The following is a 15489-nucleotide window of genomic DNA, read 5'->3' as shown; positions in this document are numbered from 1 at the left end:
TCAGCACTCCATCTACTGAGCCACCTCACATCCTGTCTTATATTCTACTCCATTCTCATTTGTTCCCATTTCCAGGAAGGAGCCTCATTCCATTAATCATTCCCTCTCTCATCTTCAAGCTCTCCTTCACTGACCCTATCCCTCCTGCTCCAATACCCCGAGGCGGCTAAGTGGCTAAGTTTCCCCATACATAATAGCAAGGTTGTTGTGAGGATCAAATGAGATAATGTTTGTAAAGCACTCAGAATTGTAAGCGCTTAATAAATGCTTATTCCCTTCCCTTCACCCTTCTTTTTTTTTTACATTTATAATATTTTATTTTTTCCCAATTACACGTTAAAACAATTTTTAAACTTTTTCTTAAGTTTTACATTCCAAATTCTATCCCTCCCCCTTCCTTGAGATAGAAAGCAATCCAATATAGGTATACATGTGCAATCATGTAAAATATTTCCATATTAGTCAGTCCTCATCTTCCTTGACCACTCTGAAACATCCGACTTTGTTTATTGCATCACCCTCCTTGATACTTTCTGGTCCCTGGGTTTCCATGACAGTCTTCTTTCTTGGTTCTTCTATCTGTCTTACTGATCCTTCTCAATTCCCCTCCTACATTTTAGGTCTGGGTGTTCCCCAAGGTTTTCTCCTAGAGTATCTCATATCTTCTCACTTTCTCTTTGGGTAACGAGCAGTTGTGATGTCTGCAATCATCCCCTCTAAGAAGACCCTTCCCTGTTCTGTATCCAGGACTGACCTCTCTCATGAGCTCTATTCCTAAATTTCCACTGACTTCTATTCATCTAGATATGCTCACAATTCCTCAAATTTAATATATTCCAAAGGAATTAATCTTTCCCCCTAGACTTTTCATGTACTGGAAAGAGAGTGCGTTCCAGTTTTTGGTGGGATGTCTTGCAATATATGCTACTGCTGTGGTATATATTCATTTCTAAAAGCTTATTCAGCTTGACTGATTGATATCACCTGATAACCTTGGAGGGAATAAATCAATCAGGGTGCATGAGCTACATAGAGTATTGGATCGACACCCTCAAACACCCCAGGGCCAGCCCTAAAATGCTGAGGGGAGATGTAGTAGCTGAGCTGTAGGGAGCCAACCTAGCCTGTAAGTGTGAGTAGAGGTTGGAAGCCTCTATTCACGGCATGAGTTTATGATGTGAAAAGTGAGGCAGATGTTGAGATATTTGGGAGTCTCTCTTGAACATAGATTGGTGAAGTAACAATGAATTGGTGATGGGGAGAAGGGACCCAGGAGGGGAATTATGGTTCTTTTTTATTTTAGACAAGAGTTATCTTTTTGATTGACTTAATGATGGGTAAAAAGAAATAGATCTGATGTTGGTATCAGAGTTGCAATAATGAAACTCCTCATCCCTTATTCGAGTTACTATATTATTGAACCTAAATGTATAAAGCCCTAGTGGAGTTGAATAGAACTGGGTACCAATCTTATCTAGGAGTTGAAAAGCAGCATGATAAAGTGAAAAGAGAACATACAGGCTTTTAAGTCAAACGAACAGTGTTCAAATCCCAGCCTTTACACTGATCACCTGTATGATCTTGCACAAGTTACTATGTGGGTCTCAGTTTCCTCATCCTGGGGTTGCAGGTGTTGGATTAGATGATCTCTAAGATGACCTTTATGTTCTCAACCCATGATCCTGAGATAAGTATTACCTAATGTGCCAAGATGCTGTGAAGCATAAAAGTACAAGACATATCCCTTGCTCAGTGGAATTTTCAGTCTAATTAAGGACATAAAAGAATTAGTAAACAAAACAGCAATGTATATACAAATATCTCCATATTACAGTTTTATAACAAAGACTTCAATTGCATGGTGCAAACAAGTACAGAATAGAAATTATATAAAAAGATATTCATTAATGATACCCCCAAAATGCCAAAGGATTTAGAAAAGAAATTACAGTGGGCTGAAGTCATCAACAAAGACTTCAAGGAAGACCTGAATCTTGAGCTAGGCTTTGAAGGATGGGCATAATGTGGATACTGGGGAGAAGACATCCCCAATTAGAAGAACATGAACAAGGCACCTTTCTAGATGTTAGTCTAGGAGATTGTTTGCAAGTGTAGTTACTGACAATGACTTTTTTTTTGCCATGGAATCTTAACTTTTTTGTATGTGTCATTGAGCCCTTTTGCAATCTGGTAAAATCTATGGAGCTCTTTTTTAGAATATTCTTAACTGCATACATAAGATTACAAAGGAAACCAACTATACTGAAATAAAGATGTAATTTCTCTCCTCCCCCTGTCCAAGTCCATGGACTCCCTGAAATTTACCCCTGGAGAGGAATCTGCCATACACTTAAGTGCCCCCCCTTTTCTGATTTTTTCTGCCCTGCCCAACTTGAGATATGTACCATTTATTAGAACATAACACCCATAGATACTTGAAAAAAATCAAGAATTGCTTGTGTTGGCAGTCACAGGAAAATTATTGATTCAGCCAGTCTAAATGACTGATTTTGTTTGTTTGTTAGCTTGCTTGTATTTTTATAAAAGTGGATGAAAGAAAAGTGAAAGAACATGATACTTTATGTAAGGAAAAAAAGTAAATTTGCAAATGGAAATTTATAAATGACTGAGAAGAGAAACAAAGGTGTTAGAGAGAGAAAAAAATGAGTTTGTCTGATGTAGGCTATTTCTTCATTTTTCTTTTGGCTTAAACATGACAGGTACATATTATTTTTCAGATGTCAAACTGAGCCAGGACTAATGTTTCCTTCTTTTTTGAGTGTTGACAATTAAATTTCAAGGCTTAAAGTTTAATAAAAAGTGAATATCATAAAATAAGAAACTCCATTTCACCAATAGAGTTTTCCAAAGTTGTTGTTTGTCCTTCATTCTTGTAGAGGACAATGACATTAGGAAAGTGATGCCATTCATGACTTGCAAGCGAATTGGATTTAAGTGAGGCAGGGGACGGTGCAAAGTCGCCAGTCTTACTTTGTCTTCTGAAGCCGTCTGGGTCTCGGGGCCAGGTGTACATCAGGACAACTGGAGATAACCCCGGATGACTGGAAATAGCTTCAGATGACTTTTTTTCCAAAGTAAGGAATTAAGGAATACGTTTTTGGCCTGCAATTATTGATGATGTCTAGCAAATCCTTTTTGTTTTAACCTTCTCCTGTTCAGTTATTTTGAGGTATCAGTCATCTCCACTGGACCTCACCCAACAGAGGTCCAAAGGGGTTACAGCACTGACAAGATAGCAGTGACAGAGCTGATCTTCAAGGATATGGAAACACTCATGAAAACACTCTTTTTTTAGGCTTTCAAACTTTCCTTTAGGATTGAAAATTTCTTTATTGGAATTAGTCCAAAATTTATTTGTGGGGGGGGGGATAAATTATGATTAGCATTCCTTAGCTGCTTTTGAGTTATAAACATTGTTCGAGGAAAGGGAGGGCTGATTTTTTCTAATTCTAAAAAGTTCTAGTCCTGTTGATTTCATTTATTCATTCAACAAGAATGTATTAAGCAACTTCTAGGTGGTAGGTATTGTATTAGGCACAAAGGCAAAAATGAAACAGTTTTTGCCATCAAGTAGCTTATTATACTCTTTTGGGGAGGAAGTGGTAACACACAGACATACACACACACACTACAAAATAAGAAATAGTGAAAAAAGTGAAGATAAATGACATTTCTTTTCTTTAAAGGGATAGCAGATCTGAGTTTATCTCCAAAAATTGCAATTAACCTTTTCATAAGTACATTGCACTCTTTCTCTATTTTTTGTTATTCTAACTTTAGCAAAATAGTTAACCTGATGTCCTGAAAATGATGCTGTTTACTTTAGCATCCTATGTGTATGCAAAGTAATTTCCAGGCAAAGGGTACTCATAATGGGAAGGGAAGAGGGGTGTCAAAATTTGCTTCCAGTTGGAGGTAGCCCTCAAGCCAAGCTCTTGGTTTCTCATATCCTTGCAATCATCTAAAAAAGAAGCTGAACTTTGAAATCTTAAACTTAGCGTGAACTGAACTTGGATGTGTGATACTCTGCAAAACTGGGAAATGGAAGAAAAAAAAAGGAATAATTGAAACTCAAAAGTTCATCAATATTTGAGTATATCACATACCCTTTAGGAAAATGGATATGGGGTGTGTATTTTCAGTTTTAGTGAAAACATATCAATGTCTGCTTATGTGTCCCTAATCATTTTTAATCCTGTTTGAATTGATTGGGTGGTTCAAATACAAATTTATTAATAAGATGAAGAAAAAAAGAAGTAATAATATTTACAGTATCTACCTGTGCATGGTTGTTCTAAATAAGGTATTCTGTAGACCCTAATATGTCAGACAGAATGGAGTCATTATTATAGGGTTAATAGGACCAAAGATGTAAGATTGAAAGGGACCTATAAAAATCCTCTATTTCATGCTGCTCATTTTATAAATAAAGCAGTAGAAGTTCTGTGAAAGGTGACTTGCCAGGATTGGACTCCAAGTCTTCTGACTACAAGTCCCATGCTCTTTCCACTGTACTTTACTGACTATTATAATTCAAGTTTCCATTGATTTAGAAATTAGCCATGGATCCCTAAATATTTCCCACAGGATAAGTTAGTGAAGAAAAGGAGAAGGAAGGGGCCTTCAAGTAAGGAGAAAAAGGGAAGTTGTGACTCTGAACAGATGTTCCATCACTGGCATGAGTGACAGCTCCATTATGTGACAGACTAGATGTGAAGCGAGAAGGCTAGGGTGCCCCTTCTCTTTAGCCAGACCATATGATGATTAGAGACTGTATCATGAATAGAAGAACAGAGCTGCACATATGCCTGAAATATAAGTGAAAGGCATTAGGCCCACAAGTAGCAGGAAGGGAAAGATATAAGCCTCCTAGGTCTTCTGTCTCTAAGACAATCAAAAATCTAAGAAATGTCATGAGCCCTTTCCTTTTCAATACATGTTTTTTGTTTAATGAGAGAAAGGAGGGGGTAAAGGAATATTGTTTTATAAAAGTGGGATGACAATTGTAAGCTAGTCACATTTCCCATGCTTATACTGTAAATGCTTTTTAATTTTTTTACTTTTTCCATTACACAAGTTTCATTTCCATAGTCCTTAATAGTTGAAAACAAGGAAACAAACAACTCCCAAATCTACTAATCTACTAATATTCTAAGTGAATAAAAAGCATTCATTTAAGTACTTACTACATGCCAAGCACTATGCTAAACATTGGTCATACAAATGGAAAAAAAAGCAATCTCTGCCTTTTCCCCGCCTTTAATTGGGGAGTTATATGCCATTATATTCAGGGAGGATGGGAGAGCTCTGAGGTCCTAAGAGTGCAGTTATGAGTCACATGGCAATGTCCCAGATTCCTTAGGATGTACTGGGGTGTCTACTTTACGGGATTGGCCCACCACCAATTGGGGAGAAGTGTAGTGAAGATTGTAGAGGAGATTCTGAATTCCCTCTACCAAGCATGGGAATGGGAGGATGGTGGGGAAATTTTGTAAAGAAGTAGTAAATCCAAAGGGCAGCAAGGTAGCCTGGTGTATAGAGTCAGTAAGACCTGAAGTCAGTAAGACCTTAATTCAAATATGACCTCAGAAATTTATTAGCCATGTGACCCTGGGTAAGTCACAACCCTGTTTGCCTCTGTTCCTCATATGTAAAATCACCTGGAGAAGGAAATGGCAAACCACTCTAGTATCTTTCCTAGGTAAACACCAAAATACAGTCACATAGAGTCAGACACGATGGAAAAACAAGAAATAAACATAAAAGTATCTAAGACCTCATTTGATTCAGGTAAGATTAAAAAAAAAAAACTATTACTATAATCATGGGAAACTCTGAGCTCCATATCCAATGCTCTGGAAATTGAACTGTACCTTTACCAATGAACACAACTGGTTCGTTCTTACATAATAATGCAATATATCACTGAACTCACTTGTGTTGGGGCAGCTAGCTGGTGCTGTAGATAAAGACTAGGTCTGGAGCCAGGAAGATGTGAATTCAAATTCAGCCAGACAGTAGTAGACAGTAGTAGCTGTGAGACCCTGAGCAAAGTCACTTAACACTGTTTACCTCAGTTTCCTCCTTTGTAAAATGAGCTGGAGAAGGAAATGGTAAACCACTTCAGTATCTTTGCCAAGAAAACCCTAAATGGGATCATGGAGAGTCAGACACAACTGAACAACATTCACATGTGTTTCATTAATCTAAGGACCAAAAGTTGTAAATCACTTTACAATGTTATACACCAAAGTCCTCCGTATATTAACAACTTTATTTGCAATTCTATGTAACACAATAGCCTTGGTGTGTTTTTCTATCATTGGGAGCATTTCTACATTGACTAATGTCATTTTCTTCTAATTAGCCGCAGCACAAACTTGCACAGAATGTTTCCTCTTATCAGCCTATGCCACTTTTATAGTAACAAAGGATTTATCTGCTTTGAAGCACAGAGAGTAAAAGGAGTGGGGGTTGAATAATTCAGTCTAAGCCTTCCTAGGTTATCATATTTTGTCAACTGACTCAGAACACTCTGTCCACTAAACTATCAAACCTGACGGTTGCTTTTTTGGTATTGTCAGTAAATCTGCACGATGGCCGTAATGGTTTGCAACAATCTCCTGCATTTTGTAGTTGTTTTCAGAATTATACTTTCATAGTATTTACTTAATTTCACAGAAATTACTTCTCTCTTCCATTTAGTCAGAAAGTGAAAACGATGACATTTCTTTTGTTTGAAGAGATAGTAGATCTGAATTTAACTATTTTCAAAAATTGTAATTAACCTTCTTTTCAGAACCATGTTGCCCTTTTTCTCTGTTCTTTGTTATTCTAACTTTAGCAAAACAGTTTACCGGATGTCCTGAAAATGATGCTGTTTACTTCAGCATCCTATGCATATGGAGACCAGACACATTTGGTATAGCAGTAAGAATATAGCTCACACACAGGTACACACACACACACACACAATTAGTGATTTTGCTGCTACTAGATATGCATAATAATAATTGACATATAAATCCTGCTAGTTTCACCTAGCTTTTGTTCTCACCCCTAACATTATCTACATGCCAAATGAAGAAACTCGTAGAGTGAAGAGTTGAGCCTGTAATTCTAGGCTCTCACACAGCTCTTGGGTGGGGGTGGGCAGTTGTGGAGCTGTTAGAGGAGGGAAGTAGAGTTTCCAAAGTGTCTTTGAGATCCTTAGGTTCACTTGAGGATGTAATGAAATTTAAAAGTATCTTTTTCTTGTAATTCCAAGTCAAAGAGTTTTTGGATTCCAAGTATTTCCAATCAACCCTCAACTAGGCATTTAAAAGAACAGAGGATTTTACTTAGGGCATTCTTCTGGTTTTCGTTGGATCACTGAATGGATGTGGTTGCTCCTGGCACACAAAGAGCTTTAGCTTGTCCTGGTCAGGGAGAGGCTTTTAAGCTATAGCACTTCAGGAAGTTAAGCAGAATGCAGTAGATAGCCCTAAAGAGCTAAAGCCAAATAGAGGGCATCTCAGTGACCATAAGATCACCAAAGGTGCCCAGCAAAAAGCATTCTATCAAAATCAGAGGTATGACACAGCTATGAGGTTCCTCCTATCCTGCTCATAGATGTCAGTTGCTTCTTGCTTTTAATAATTCAAAGATTTCTACAGAAAATACTGTGACATTACCAGATAATATCAGAAGCTCTGAAGGTTTGAGTCATGCCTTGGTCGCTGAGATTCTTGGTGTGTGCCATTTCTGACATATACCTTGACCACATATTCCCTCTATGCATGTTTCTTATTTATGCATGCTTTTTGTGTTTGTGTACCTAATTAAACAAGTAGAGTGACAACTTATGGGAGAATGTACTCCATGTATCTACAAGGGGATATTTCCTGTCACCTAATTTGTTATACTATTTGATTAAAAGTCTTTTGTCTTAAACTAATGTGTTTGCTAGATGTTAATTTAAAAGTAAATAAATTAGTAGGGTTTTATTAGCTATAGATTTGAATGTGTGTTGACCAGTAAAATGTCTCAAATTTGAGGTAACTTTTTTGAAGGTCTATGTGTAAGGTAGGACCCAAATGCTCTGTATACAAGTAAGACATATAACATTAATTAATCTTCCTCATTCGTGGACATAACTTCCTCTGTGAATAAGAAGAACATGATCCTGAATTTATCAATTTAAGATTGAAAATTACTTCTATTTCCTAGTCAATATTGGGCTACCACTAGAATTCAGATGAAACAAGCATAGTAGAAGGTCAAAGTTTTATGTGGTCGTAATTTCATAGTTGACTAACATACTAACCTAAAGAGAGCTTGACATTCTGGCATTTATATAGGACTACATTATCAATTTCTGCTTAAAGTGGTAGTATGTGAGAGGATTACTCAAATATTTTTATTAAAATACTTTATTTAAATTTTTTACCACTTTGCTAATGTTTAGTTAGCCCAAGTCAATATAGTTGATATTAATATGCTTCTTAAAAATATTTTTTAAAAAATCAATCTGTAGAAATTTCATCTAAAATTAGAGTTTTAAGGAAAATGCCTAAATATATCTCTTTTTTTCTGGCAAGAAACTGGTATAGATCAGGGATGAGACTATATATTTAAAACTACTGATTTTTAAGGCATAATCCCAAAGTCCTTTTTTTGGTTTCTTGATCTATGATTGCTCTGTTGTGATTTTTGTTTCTGCTATAAATTATCAGTTGTGGTATTTATAGGAGGCTTTAAGTACATTTGAGGATCAAAGTATTTATCTTCTACTCTTATTACCTTTCATTTCTTTGGGAGAACTTTAGTTTAGTTAATCCTAAAATCCATGGTGATTTAAAGTTGGATTCTCATGCCTATATTACTTGCCTATAATACAAAGTACAATTCCCAAACACAAAATGCTGGAATAATTTTGCATTTTAGCTATAAAATAGGCAAATCCCAAGGAGCCTTAATCAATTTGGTTACTCTCTTTAGAAAATAATATAATATATAATGAAACCATAGTGTATTATTTTATATCTCTTTATTAATTTTAAGAAACTTGAATTATAATGACATTTCTTCTCTATATATAAAGCTGCCATGTAATCTACAAATATTTTGTATTCTCTTTTTTATGTTTCCCCAATGTGTATCTTTTTATTTAAATAAGTATATCTCCTGTAATTGTGTATTTCACATATCATATCACTGATTTAAAACAGTATCAGCCTAAAAAATTCTAATTCACACACAGGAAAAATATACAAAGTATCTTAGTATTTTACACTCTCGTAATATCATGAATTAACTAAAATAACTAATTTATTCAACAAATATTTATTAAGTGCCTATGTGCTAGGAAAACTTGAAAAGGGGTAAAAACACTTTTTAGTTGTGGGAGATGATGAGGAAACAAGACCAGAGAAACCAAATAGATGCTCAAATTCAGTAAGATGCATTTAATTTTTTTAAAAATTACCCTAAATTACATTTTTTTAAAAAGGGTTAGAATAAGATAAAGCTCCATTTTTGTCCTAAAGTACATTGCATTGTATTTAAAAATAAATCAAGTTTGACTAGACTTGAAACATCCCAACCTAATTTCGTATCTCCTGTCCTTAAGTATTTTATAATAATAGTAGTTGCCATTTATGTTCTACTTTAAGATTAGTAAAGTGACAATAACATACAGTCCGTCATTTGAATCCTCACAGAAATCCTGTGAGGTAAGTATTACAAATATCATTACTATACCCCTTTGCAAGATGAGGAATCAGAGGTTCAGAGGCTAAATAACTTGTCCATGGTCCCACAATCTAGCAAGTGCCGGAGGCAGAAATCAAATCCAGGTCCTTCTTCACTCAAAAGTCTAGCACTCTTTCCCACACATGCCTTGATGACTCAACAGAAACTGTCAAAACTTATTTTGGTCTTAACCTATGGTTTCACAGTTTTAGGGAATTCCTTGGTAAAGAAATTCCCTCTGCCACTAGAGATAAGTCCTACAATATATAGTCTTAGTTGCCTGGGGCACTAAAGGGTTAAGTGATTTGTCTAGAGTAACATACTCAACACGAATCAGAAAAGGGACTTGAAACCCAGTTATGACTCAAAGGTTGGCTTTTCATCCACTATCCAGAGGTTCTTAACCTGGGGTCTGTGAAATTGGGTTTTTATAAAAATACTTTGACAAATGTATTTCAATATATTTGGTCTCTTTTGTACTTCTACAGGTTTTATTTTATACCTGTGAATTAAAAAATAAAATCATTCTGAGAAGAGGTCCATAAGCTTCACCAGACTGCCAAAGAGGAAGGAAGCATATGTGCCAGGTGCACTGATCCTCAAAACAACACTAGGTGCTATTATTACTTCCTTGTTACAGTTGAAGGGACTGAAGCAAAAAGAAAGTGAGTGACTTACCCAGGGTCACATAGCTAGTAAGTGTTGGAAGCTGCATTTGAACTGAGAGCTTCCTGACTCTGGCCCAACACTCTCTCCATTCTGCCATCTAGGTGCCCAAAGAGCTTCATGACAAGGGTGAGGGGGAGTTAAGAACCCTGAGCAATGCCATGCTGCCAACATAATAAGTAAGCCTATTTTCTTTGTCTCCTCTTTCCCCATAGTCCAAATGTATATAAAAAAAAGAAAATAACCAAATAATTTTCATACCTATCCATTATTAAGAACCAGGCACATTATTATATACCAGGCACTGTGCTAAACTCTGGGGATGCAAAAAGAGACAAAAGCCAATCCCTGCCATCAAGGAGTTCACAATCTAATGGGAGAAACCACACACATACATACACACACACACACATACACACACACACATACACACACACACTATTCAGGATAAATAGGAAATAATTAACAGAAGAAAGATTCTAAAATTAAGACAGGCTGGGAAAGTCTTCCTGTAAAAGATGGGATTTTAGGTGGGAAAGGAAGCCAGGAAAGTCAAAATGGAAAATCATTTTCTAAGAATAATTTCTCTTCACACTGGAGGTTCTAATGCTTGAGGGATAAAAAGCAACTAGATCCTCTGATATTTAAAGACATTTGTCTCTAGGCTTTCTTTCCAGACTTAACATACATTACTCCCCTTCACATATTCTATGGTCCAGCCAAAGAAGCCTACCTGCTGCTCCTCCTTCATGGCATTCCATCTCCCATCCCTTTGCTTTTGTACAGGCTGTTGCCCATGCCTACAGTGCACTCCATCCTCACTTCAGCATCTTAGCTTCCTCCAAAGTTAGGTCAAGCACTAATACCTGTATGAGACTTTTCTTAAACCCCTAAATTAGTGCTACTTTCCATAAATTTTTTATCATATATATTTTGTTTTTACAAATATGTACATATGCACACATACACTGTATGTATATGTGTGCATAAAATTTGTTGTTTTCTCATATAAAATATATAAGCTGCTACAGGGGTTTTTTGGTATTTATATCCCCAATGACTAAAACAGTGCCTGGCACACAGCAGATGCTTAATAATTGCTTATCTCTTGTATCAGATTTCTCTTTTGTCCTATGCCAACTAAAAATGTTAGGGTTTGTTTGTCTTTTTTTTTTAACCAAAGGTAGTAACAGGAAATAGCTGATAGCTAAAACAGAACATAGATTGACTTTCCTTTCTTTCCCTCCATTCCCAAGGACATTATTGTACTTCATATTTGGCAGCCCTATTTGATAGAATTAAAAAAAAAAAATCCCAAAACCCAACAACAAGAAAACACTGATCTTGTGAGAGTCTCCCTGATAAATGATTAATTTTTAAAAGGGCATTTTCACATCTCACCATTTTATAAGTGTTTAAAGCAACTACCAGCAGCCTCCGATTAAAAGAAAAATATTCCATCTATATGAACTAAGAAATAACCTACCAGTGCATTACAAAACCTTTCCATCCCAAAGACATTAATACACGTACATGTCAAGAAAATGCACCTGTACTAAATTAGATCTACAAATGAAACTATAAAATTAAGTGTGATTGAAGTGATTCCCAGAAGGAACATGTGGAAGTACTGATTTGGAAAGCATAGGGCTGAGAGTTATAGAAACTGCCACAGTGTAAATGAAATAACAGCCAGGCTGGTATCCTAATGTGCATAAAAATGAACAACAATAAAGATAGTGAAAATGGTAATTACGTTTCAATTTTTCATGCCCCACCTCGTTCCCCTAACAGAAGTAACTGAAAAGAATGGTGTCTTTCCCACTACATTAAAAACCAAGTTGAGGTGTCTACTGCAATAGAGTAACTTGAAATGTGATACATGCCCTTCTAGTAATATAAGGGAGAGCACAATAGGATTAAAATAGTAGCTTCAGCCTTAGACATTTTGAGGTCTGGGTAACTACTGTAACAATTCCATATAGTTTAATTCAAATGAAACTCCCTTTTCAAAACAATAAGATGAATTTAACATATGGCAGATGGGAACACCCTTTTCAGCCACGGACTTCTTTTTTTCTCCCTTTCTTTTTTTTATCTGATTCTCAGTGTGTGGAGGCATAATGAAGAACAGGATATTTGCATAAGAGGTTAAGGGGAAAATGACGAAAACCATGAGCTGGGTTTAGTAATTTCAGCTGTCTTTCGTTTTAGGAGAGGACCAGCTAGAGAAGGAGGGAAGGCGGGGGTGGTGAAGGAGAATGCAGCTGATTGGTGGTTTGACTTAACACCACTCGGCTTCATTCTGTACCCAAGTTTCAGCTTGGGCGGATGCATAGACAGGCTAGGGGAAGCTGTTTTGCTTTGAAATCTGTTTCACTTAACGCTACTCCAGGAAAACTTCAAATCTTACGATACCTTTTAAAGGACAGTTACTTTATTTAGTTTTTATAAGTGTACTGGTATATGTCTTAAGTAGATAAATTTAAAACTTGTAAAAACCTTAAAAAAAAGTTAGTGAAAAAATGAATCGTAAACTTAAAAAGGTAAGGTGTCTCAATTAGGGAAGACTAAGTAAACACCAGTGTGTGGCCTCGATGTCACAATGAACAGAGTTGCATAATTATAGCCCAAATATGGACAGCACAGAAGGAAACTCGGAGGGTTAATCCTGGAATTAAAGACTACAAACGTTTGACAGATTTTATTACCTGGACTGCTCATTACTTTCAAAATTTACACTTCAAAACTTTCAAAATAATCTTTTAGTAGTCAAGGCAATAATGTAAAATCAAGATCTATTTTGCGTCCCTTTTTCAGGACCGCAGGGCAGTAATTACCCTCCTCCTCCAGTAACAGACTAGAAAGGGGGCCTTTGCTCATAACTTCTGCAGTCCGCACTGTAACATTTGCGAAAGAAAACAGAGTTAGTATGCGGACAGCTCAGGCTCCTGGCTACATTTGTAATAAGATAAGGCCGAGTACGTTACTCCCTCTCCTCTTCCCATGTGATAGATCATCCTTTCTGTATATGAAAGTTTGCTCGCTGTTTTGCAAAATAAACCCGGAGATTGTTCTTGCCCTCGGGAAGGGCTATCATCTATAAGGCAAAGCACAGACTAGCTCGTCCCACAGAAAGAAGGAAGAGTAGAAAAAAACGAGACACAGAGAATCCCTTTGTGGCACTAGAAAGGTTGAAGATAATTAACATTTAAATAGTGCTTTTCATCCCCAAACACCTTATCGAAGAGAATCGCTCAGGGAATGAAGCCATTTGAAACACATCATTGGGGAAATACCAGCAGCTAGCCCTATACCAGCAGCTAGCCCTACACCACCACCCACACTGCGATTTCTGGCTCTCGCTTTCCCCAGGAAGACTTCATAATTAAGGAAGGGTGTTGCTGGTTTGTTTGTTTTTAACCTATAAAGGAAAATGGCGAGGGTATGGGAGGGTTAAATTGTAGAGTTGGATGGGGGCAATCGCATTGAGCTCCTTAGTGTCGGCTTCCTATTCCCTAGTCCAGCATTTATCCAATACTGGAATACGCACCCAGAGAAACAGCCAGCAAAAGTAATGCCCCAGCCCCTCCTGGAAGTTTCACGGCTTTCCCTCCGCGGGGAAAGAAACCTCAAATCAGGAACTTCAGAACGTAAGCCGCCTGTGGCCTGGTTATTAAGTGAGCTTTTATTTTTTGTCTTTATTCCTTTAAGGAGGATACAATGTATCGAAAGCTGTCCTCCTGGACTCTGAATCAGTCCTTACCTGCGCAGCCTTTACCTGCGCCCAAGGAGAACTCTCATTGGCCCCCACGCACACCGGGGAAGCCTCGCTAGGGGACAGCAGGCCCTTTTTGTTTTTTAATCAGCTCTTTCCTCCAGTCTTGCCCTATCTGCGGCCACGTCCCCACCGTGCTAATTATTTATTTCTGGACACCGGAGAGTTGTCCTGAGCAAGTTCCAAACAGCGGTGCCGGACTGCCGGGGAGGAGAAGCCGTGCCTGCGCTCCTCCCGCGGGCGCGGCCAAGACTGACCACCTGCAGCGGGAGGGAGGCCGGGCCGCGGAGCGCCCACCGGACAGCGGCTCCAGGCCCGCCGCGGGAGCGCCGCGGACCGGGCTACCTACGGCGTCTCCTCCCACCAACCTGCAGGCGGCTGCCCTTCCCGCACTCCCGCCGCCTACCGCTAGGGGCGTCACGGCACATTCGCCTCCTTCTCCTCCTCCTCCTGCACGCTCCCCCTCCCCCCCTTTCTAGGCTTCTAACGCTACTCCGATGGACCAACCGCAGCTCTCCGCCCCGCCCCCAGCTCGGGCCGCCCCCCCGCCCCCTCCCGGAGTCCCGCTTGCGTCGTCCCCCACGTCGTTGGCGTAGCCTCCGCTACGCTCCCGGGGCTCGGCGGCCCTCGCTCCGCACACCTCCCGCCCCCAGCGGGCCCCGGGCCCCTCCTCCCCGCTCCTGGCCCGCCCCTCCCCTGCGCGAGGACAGAGCGAATGTAGCCCGCGAGAGAAAATGGCGGCGGCGGCGGGGAATCGCACCTCGTCGTCGGGATTGCCGGGCTCCGCGGCGGCGGCGGCCAGCCCCGAAGCGGGCGGCGGGCTCCTGCGGGACGCGGGCAGCGGGGGCCGCGAGCGGGCGGACTGGCGGCGGAGGCCGCTGCGCCAAGTGCGGAGCGTGGAGCTGGAGCCGCCGCTCTTCCCCGCCTCCCCGCCGCCCTCCCCGGAGCCCGGGGACCCTGCACCGCCGGGGCCGCCGGCCGCGGCGGGGGGCGCCTTCCAGCCCGCAGCGCCCCCGCCGCCGCCGCCCCCCGCTCCCCTCGCCCTCGGCGCCTGCCAGTCCCGAGAGCCGTCGCCGCCGCCGGACAGCGGCGCCCCGAGCCCGGCGGGAGCCGATCCCGGGGACCGGAGGGCGGCCCCGAGCGAGCAGCCGCCCGCAGCCGCCGGTGCCCCCGCGAGGTAAGGAGCCGCCACCCCGGGCGCGCCGCCGAGCGCCTGCCTGCCCCCAGCCCGGCCGGGCTCCGGGCGCTCCCCGAATGAATGAACTCGGGGGCAGCGGGTGGGGGAGAGCGTC

The 15489-nt window shown here is 40.0% G+C and overlaps 1 protein-coding gene across 1 annotated transcript in view; it reads left to right on the top strand.

Moving 5' to 3' along the window:
- Nucleotides 1-14911: 14911 nt before the first annotated feature.
- Nucleotides 14912-15489, top strand: part of MAP3K1 (mitogen-activated protein kinase kinase kinase 1) — a 73834-nt gene continuing 73256 nt past the window's right edge. The window contains exon 1 of the mRNA XM_072605595.1: nt 14912-15374. Coding sequence (XP_072461696.1) covers nt 14932-15374 — 443 coding nt within the window. The 5' untranslated portion in view covers nt 14912-14931. The remainder of the gene's footprint in view (nt 15375-15489) is intronic.

The sequence above is a fragment of the Notamacropus eugenii genome, chromosome 4 (assembly GCF_028372415.1).
Source record: "Notamacropus eugenii isolate mMacEug1 chromosome 4, mMacEug1.pri_v2, whole genome shotgun sequence".
NCBI classification, from domain to species: Eukaryota; Metazoa; Chordata; class Mammalia; order Diprotodontia; family Macropodidae; genus Notamacropus; species Notamacropus eugenii.
This window is presented reverse-complemented; position numbering and strand designations above follow the sequence as displayed.